This window comes from Sorghum bicolor, chromosome 7 (assembly GCF_000003195.3).
Source record: "Sorghum bicolor cultivar BTx623 chromosome 7, Sorghum_bicolor_NCBIv3, whole genome shotgun sequence".
Lineage (NCBI taxonomy): Eukaryota > Viridiplantae > Streptophyta > Magnoliopsida > Poales > Poaceae > Sorghum > Sorghum bicolor.
In genome coordinates, this window is record NC_012876.2 from 13,905,859 (window position 1) to 13,914,494 (window position 8,636).

Here is an 8,636-nt window from a genome sequence, read left to right on the forward strand (position 1 = left end):
GTTGTCCCAGCTTTTGCCAAGGGATAAGTCCTTATGGAGGGTCAAGATCAATCCAGCAAAAGCCAGAGTTCTTTCCACCCTTTATATTCAAGTTGCTAGAAAGCTTATTTTATTGTTTATTGTATATTCAAATATTCATGTTACAAGATCATGGATTAATAATCAAGCACTAGCAAGAACTACCCAAATGCATATCCAAATAGGTAACAAGGAATTCAGGATAACAATCATCTATGATTTTGCTAAGGTCATCAAGGTGGACACATGCATATGATAAATATTGTATTAATTGTGTATAGGTAACAAGGATGATCCCAAGTTATACTTGCCTTAATCAAAGCTTTAATCCAAAGTAACTCCCTTCGAGAACTTTCGGTTATCTTCGGGTATTTCGATCTTGATCTTCAACACTCATAGATGGTTCTCGTTCTATACTCGCAGCAAGCACCACACATACAAACATACAAGCAACAAACAAAACAACTAAGAACAATACACCATATAAGATAAAAGAGCGTACTAATAAATAACTAGTGCTACGAGGTCAGAAGAAACGCTAATAGCAGAACTATCGCTATAAATAAACGACTATCGTAACATTTATATTGTAAAAGAAAAACTACGAGCTTGATTAATAGAGTAAAACCATATGAAAGCATTAAGTCTAGATTATTCAAAATATAATTTAATTCAAAACTCAGGTTGAATCTATTCATGTTTTATTTATAAACAATGCCGTATAATTTAGACAAGTTAAACTTAATTTTTTTTAACAAAGGAAAAAAATAAACGTATGGGAACACCTAAGTGAGTATATTAAACGATCATGTTTAGACTAAACAATTTACAATGAAACATGTTTAATTTGGTATTTTCGTATGCTGCTTTTATTTAGAAACGTGTTGCAAACTTATTAATCAAATTAATATTTAAATTATAAAATACATAGACATGTGACATGCTGATCCTAAACACTAACACATAGATGCCGTAACACTAGCGCAACGCAACAAGATGGAACTAAGACAGAATTTAGATATGAAAACAGCAAAGGAATAAAGGTGGATAGATACAAGGCTTACATACAAGAAAGCAAAAGTAGAGGATAAATTCTTCCAATAATGGCAATTACTTCTGCTGCAGCATGAGGGGATTTACTTGCTCGCGTATATGTATGCATGGCCTTTGTTTTCAGAATAGCAGGTGAAAGACGAACTTTTGCTTTGCTTGTGTACAGTACAGCAGATAGCACCGGCTTTCTTCGGCTTCATTAGAGAAAAGATTGCTGGACGTGTTGTTTCTAGTTGGCCAGTGGCAGCGGCAGGTGTCTCGACGATGCTTCAGGGGCATCACCTTGCTTCAGCATGAACGACCACAGTGGAGGACAAGGCTGGGTGTTGATTGTTGAAAGCGTTTACAGCCGAAGGTAGACAAGATGACCACGGCCGCTCGGCTTTGCACGCTCCGACGGTGGATGGCAACTGTTGAAGGAGATCGGTCAGTGATTCTTGATGGAATAGAGCAGGTGTGAGAGAGAGAAAAATCAAGTGCGCCATTGGGAGAGGAACAACTGCTGATTTTCTTATTGCGATCTCACCTCCACGCGAACCTGACGGTGCCACAAAATTGAGGCGGCTACACATCTTCACTTGAGCAATAAACTCCCATGGTGAGTAGATGAGGATAAACCATGGATCAAGATCAACTCCGTGCCTGCTTGGCAAAACTTCTCCTGGGGACGACAATGCGAAGCGAGCCGGCGGCGGCGGGGATTTGAACGGCGCCTAGTGCGTGTTGGCTAGTTAGGGCTTGGGCGCTGCATGTTTCTGTGCGGGGAGCAAGAAGATACGATTCTTGACGAGGGAAACAACGTAGGGGCTTGGCTTTTATGCGTGAGCAGAGAACACTCCAATGGCAGATCGACGAAGAACTCAGCGGCGGCGGCGGATTGCGTGGGTACTGATGGATTCGATTAGAGTATTTAAGGGTTTAAAAGAAGATGCGTGGAGTAGCTTTGATATTTACAGACGTGATCCAGGGAAAAGCACAAGAAGGAAAGCCAACGTCCGGTTTTGGAAGGAGAAAATTACGTCCTATTATATCATCACGCTAAGAAATTAATGGCAAGGTGGACATAAAAGTAAAAGAACAAAACTGATTGGAGATGGTTTAGAGTTAGGATTAATAATTTTCGAAATTAATAAATTTTATGGGTAAACTAATTCCAGAAAAGTCTAGAATTATTATTTAAGCCGCAAAAATTATTCTGAAAACTCCAAAAATTCAGGGAAATTTATCAGAGACATTATGGAACAAGAGGAACCCAAATAAATTATTTAGAGCACATAATATGATAATTTAGAGCATTAAAAAATTAGATTATGCTCATAGAAAAGTAGAAACGAGTTTCAGAAAAATGCTGAAATAATTCCCGGTAAGTTTTTAGAGCAAGGAGTTTGATCGTAGAAAAGAGAAAGATATGCCGAACAAGGAGTAAATTTCTTTTTCCTATATTTTCATGAGCACTCAAATACAAAACTAGATCAATTTTCATCTATTTTGAAAGGAGTAAATTTTAGGGTGTTACAGGCCCTCGGCAAAGGCCATCTTTACCGACTCAAAAATTCCCGAGAGCTCTTTGCCGAGGGCCGCCCTCGACAAAGAGGGCGCGTCCAGTAGTGATTGAACATGAAAAAAAATCTTCTAGAGCATATAGCATGTACTCGGATATTTGTGTTTGTAAAATTTTCTTGAGTTAAATGTTCCAATGGATAACAAAAGAATTTTCATATGTTGACAGTATAAACCGCTAAATGACAACAGAGAGCCAAATGGTGCCGTACAGGGTCTTCTCTTCAAGCACTATATATCTATATATATATATATGCTCCCACGTTGCTCATCAACAGCAGAAGAAGAGCATCAACACATACTTGCAGCCTTGCCCAAAGAATACCGCAAACTGAGGTGAACATAGATCCATGTACTTCCCAACAAAAATATATATACGATGAGCTCGAACGCACCATCAAGCACGACACAAGCACCTAGCCGTGCACATGTCGTTGCTCTGTTCACAGTACTTTGCACCTTGCTTGGCCTTGCTTTTCTATTTCACTACCGAGCCAAAGCAAAGTCCCTGAAGAAAACCGAGCTGCACCGACTGCCGCCAGGGCCGTCTGGGATGCCTATCCTCGGCAGCATGCACTGTCTAGTTTCTAAAAGGCCGGTGTTTCAATGGGTTCATCGCCTTTTCAAGGATATGAACACCAATGTCCTCTGCCTCCGCTTTGGAGCCATACATGTCGTAGTAGTTGCCTGCCCAGAGATAGCCCGTGAGGTTCTCAGAAAGAATGATGCAGTTTTCGCATCTCGCTCCTTGACATTCGTCTCTGGACTGTTCAGCTTCGGGTACAAGGCTGTAGGCCTATCGCCATATGGGGAGCAGTGGAAGAAGATGAGGCGGATTCTCACCTCTGAGATCCTATCTACGTCAATGGAGCAACGATTGCAGCACCGACGAGCGGAGGAGGCCGACCGCCTCGTCAGGTTCGTGTACAACCAATGCAACACATCAGCAAATAAAACTAACAGCATCATTGATGTACGTCATGTAGCCCGGCATTTTTGTGGTAACATGATACGGGGACTCATGTTCGGCAAGACACACTTCTTCCCTGCTGGTGCTGGTGCTGATGCTGTCAACAATGGCAGCAGCAGCCCAGGCCCTGATGAAGTGGCTCACGTAGACGCGATCTTCACACTGCTCAACTACATGGGTTTCTCCATCTCAGATTACATTCCTGCTACGTGGAAGTGGATGATTACTGCCCTCGACCCTGACGGTCGTAAGAAGATTAGGAGCGTAATGAATACTCTAAACAGATTGCATGATCCCATCATAGAAGAGAGGATCCATGAGTGGCATACACTTCACAAACACAGTAACAAGAGAGAGGCCAGGGACTTTCTTGATGCCCTTGTTTCTCTTGAGGACTCACAAGGGCGACCTCTTTTATCGATTGATGAAATAAAAGCACTGACAGCGGTAAGATATTGGTAATATTTACTATTCTGCATTCCCAATAGAATTATTTCTACACAGTAAATTCTTGACTTCTTGTTGGGTGTGAGACGTCCCCCTTTCTGTGTGTGTGTGTATATATATATATGCGCGCGCATGCCCATGTGTGACTCTATTTTTTATTTATAAAAATAATTACGTGTTCTATGTTTTGCTTCTTCCTATTTGAGGAATTTCTAGGGGTGTTCCTTTTTGTCCTTGAAGTCATATGTTGTATCCACTGATTCCGCCTTCTTAATATATCGTGTCATGTCCAGGAGATAATGTTTGCATCTGTTGACAATCCATCAAACGCAGTTGAGTGGGCATTCGCGGAGATGATGAACAGACCAGAGGTGATGCACAAAGCAGTACATGAACTAAACAGTGTGGTTGGCAAAGACAGGCTCGTCCAAGAATCAGACATACCTCACCTCAACTATCTGAAAGCATGCATACGAGAGGCCTTTCGCTTACACCCGGACCATGCTTTCAACCTACCCCATGTCTCCATGGAAGACACCAGAGTTTCTGGTTACCTCATTCCAAAGGGCACCCATGTTCTTCTGAGCCGAGTGGGGCTTGGACGGAACTCTGATGTCTGGGATGCTCCTCTCCAGTTCTGGCCAGAGCGACATCTCATGATGGACAACAAGTCAGAGCTTGCGCTTGTGGAACTCACCGAGCCGGACCTCAGGTTCATCTCGTTTAGCACAGGTAGGAGGGGATGCCCAGGGGTGTCACTTGGCAGCTCCATTACATTAATGCTATTTGCAAGGCTTCTGCAAGGGTTTACGTGGACCAAACCTTCTGGTGTTCGTGCAATAGAGCTCAAGGAATGCACTACAAGTCTTGAACTAGCTGAGCCACTCTTCTTACAAGCTCAGCCTCGTTTGCCGGTGCATCTTTATGTGCCTTATGTGTCTGTTTAGCACCATAGTCTGGGCTCTGATGGTGCAGCTTTATATTACATTTATGCGATCATGCATGTATATCCTGTGGTGGATGAAGTATATTAGTGTGATCTTGCATTGTGTGCTTATGTATGGTCTATTTATTACCCTAAAATAATAGTCTGTCTACTAGTTTTTTGTTTGTGTGTGTGCTGACCTGTTTATGGTCGTGTACCGTGTACGTCCAATGAAAATAATAAACGGGTGAAGATAACTAGTAGTATATCATTGATCTTGTGTGCATTATCACTTGTTTACCCAGAAGTACTCTACTCCATGCCCATCAATAAAGTACATGTAGATGTATATCCTTGGTGGCTTAGCGTTGTGCTTCCCTGCCAACCATCGCCGAACGGTGATGGTTGGAGACGGGAGAGAGGTCCCTCAAAATGTGGGTTATTAGTGCATCTCTATACTAGGCAACTTAACTTCCTATTTGATTTTTTCTTGACAAAAGAAAAAACATCTCTCCAACAACATAGTAAAACAACTTCTTAAAAAATAAGAAGCTAATAAATCTTCCCTTCATCAGAACTTTCCACGCTGGATAGAGAAATTCGATATCGGTCCCTGGTTCAACATTTTCCACGATTCCTGCTTATTGCATTTTTTTTATTTTGGCATGAGTCGTGGTGTTCCTGACTCCTACAGTCCCCCAAGGTATAGGATTTCAGCCAATCCTTTCGTCCTTGTCGGGCTGCCTCTTGGACTATTGGAACCAATCAAACTCGTGGTAACATTTAGAATAGAATTGGCACTACAATGCAAACAAGACATTTGTATCAGATCACATTGAGAGTTCTTCGATGCATAAATGGTTGACAATTTTAGCAGAAGTAAGATCTGGACAGGAAGAGGCAGCGACGTCCACTGGTTGCGCAGGGAGAGGCGGTGACACTTGTTAGATAGGCAAGGAGGCGTTGAAGGCTGCTAGGTGCATCTTTATGTGCCTTATGCGTCTGTTTAGCACCATAGTCTGGGCTCTGATGGTGCAGCTTTGTATTACATTTATGCGATCATGCATGTATATCCTGTGGTGGATGAAGTATATTAGTGTGATCTTGCATTGTGTGCTTATGTATGGTCTATTTATTACCCTAAAATAATGGTCTGTCTACTAGTTTTTCGTTTGTGTTTGTGCTGACCTGTTTATGGTCGTGTACCGTGTACGTCCAATGAAAATAATAAACGGGTGAAGATATACTAGTAGTATATCATTGGTCTTGTGTGCATTATCACTTGTTTACCCAGAAGTACTCTACTACATGCCCATCAATAAAGTACATGTAGATGTATATCCTTGGTGGCTTAGCGTTGTGCTGCCCTGCCAACCATCGCCCAACGGTGATGGTTGGAGTTGGAGACGGGAGAGAGGTCCCTCAAAATGTGGGTTATTAGTGCATCTCTATACTAGGCAACTGAACTTCCTATTTGATTTTTTCTTGACAAAAGAAAAAACACCTCTCCAACAACATAGTAAAACAACTTCTTAAAAAAATAAGAAGCTGCTAAATCTTCACTTCATCAGAACTTTCCATGCTGGATAGAGAAATTCGATATCGGTCCCTGGTGCAACATTTTCCACGACTCCTGCTTATTGCATTTTTTTTATTTTGGCATGAGTCGTGGTGTTCCTGACTCCTACAGTCGCCCAAGGTATAGGATTTCAGCCAATCCTTTCGTCCTCGTCGGGCTGCCTCTTGGACTATTGGAACCAATCAAACTCGTGGTAACATTTAGAATAGAATTGGCACTACAATGCAAACAAGACATTTGTATCAGATCACATTGAGAGTTCTTCGATGCATAAATGGTTGACAATTTTAGCAGAAGTAAGATATGGACAGGAAGAGGCAGCGACGTCCACTGGTTGTGCAGGGAGAAGCGGTGACACTTGTTAGATAGGCAAGGAGGCGTTGAAGGCTGCTAGGGCGGTCGCCGGTATGCAATGTCTGCTCACCCGTGGCTCGAGACGTACCGAAGGGTGTGTTGCGAACCAGGAATTGCCTCTCAAAATTATATGTGGGCCCCTTTTGTATTTTTGTGAAGTTCATAGGTTCTATATAATGTTTTTGTTTTTCTAGATTGATAGCTTTGCTACGCACCTAGATATAAGTTATATCTTTTTTTGTGCCAGAGAAATGAATGTCAGAGAGGTCAAGATAGATGTGTCTCAAATTCATCATAGTGAGCAACAAGCCTAAAACTCTTGAACAGTCTGGTTAGGCAGCTCCTCGAGGAAATTGACACTAATTAAGGTCAAGGTACTCCAAATACTCGGTGTCGTGAGAAAGCAATGAAGGACTTATCTAGCCAGCAAAACCCAAAGCTTGTGAATCATATAGAAATCATGGGGCAATGGAGAGATGAACCTTAATGACATGACCACCTTGGCTGCTGAAATGCTCAGTTGCAGCAAAAATTCATGGCCTAGCCGCCATTAGTTGAGGCGGTCGAAAGAGTCGTTCAGCGCTTATGTGGCGGAGTGCAGCCATCCTCATATTTTATGGGCATCATGCATATGTTTAGGCTTTGAGCTGATCCTGCAATGCATGCATGGGTGACGATGAGGAATTGAAGGTGCAGGGTGGTGGCGGCGATGGCTACCACAAACTTGGAAGAGGTTTGTATCATGTCGATGGATTGGCGATTGCTGTGTCTTTGTGAATTGTGACCAGCTACGGCTGCATACGTGGTGGTTTAATTTGAGTTCAGTTTGTCCTTTTACAAACTAAACACAAGGGTAGAATATGTTGCAAGTAGAATTGTGAATGCGATAAACAGAGATGAAGTAATGAACTCGTTTGTATTCTTTATTACATTGATCGTCAATCTATTTATACAGAGTCGGAGAAGGAGAAACTCTTCCCCCATGCAAGCTGAGTCCATGATCGAGTCATGGGGAAGACCCGTTGGGGAACCTGTGTTCACGGGATTCTTTTCTCCTTCGTGTTGTTAGGATAGGACCTATGAAGAAGTATCCGAGGGGATGAGAGCATCCCCAGATATTAATCCGTAACACTACTCCTTGATTGAATCGCTTGTTGAGATCGATGGATCGTATTGCTCCTCCAAAAATTCCTTTAGGATAAAAACAAGGAAAATACGTATGTGTATGTGCTATAGCAAAGTCCTAAAACCGCTTAGAAAAAAAAGAAGAAAGTTATAGCACTTAATGATTGCCTCATTGTAAATTAATATAAGAAAACATTTCCAGGAGAAAACTCATGTTGTAGTTTAGAAGACAATATGTGTCTTTGATACTCCTTGAAAAACCCTTGTGTGGAAAATGAGAAATATGACGCTCTTGTATTGATATTACTTCACTAAAAACTTCTTACGAGAAACATTGTGAGGAAAAATTCATAAAGAGAAAAGAGTGTGATATGGTAGTATAGATAGGCCAATGTCTAGGGGATTTCTTCCCCTGAACCTTGTAAATCCATAAGTCATCGCAGACTAATTCCTTTGACACATTTTTCAAATGAGGAAGTTGATAGGGACTTAGTGAATAAATCAGCGAGGTTGTCTCATGATTTGGCTTTCAAGAAATCAATCTCTCCATTTTGTTGTAATTCATGAGGATAGACCAACTTTGGAGAGATGTGTTTGTTGATATT

General features: G+C 41.7%; 1 protein-coding gene across 1 annotated transcript; it reads left to right on the top strand.

The window, feature by feature from the left end:
• Positions 2,927 to 5,215, top strand: LOC8075282 (tyrosine N-monooxygenase-like). Its single transcript, XM_002446379.2, has 2 exons — positions 2,927 to 4,048; positions 4,342 to 5,215. Exons 1-2 carry the CDS (start codon positions 3,011 to 3,013, stop codon positions 4,993 to 4,995), a joined length of 1,692 nt encoding a protein of 563 aa, XP_002446424.1. The 5' UTR covers positions 2,927 to 3,010; the 3' UTR covers positions 4,996 to 5,215.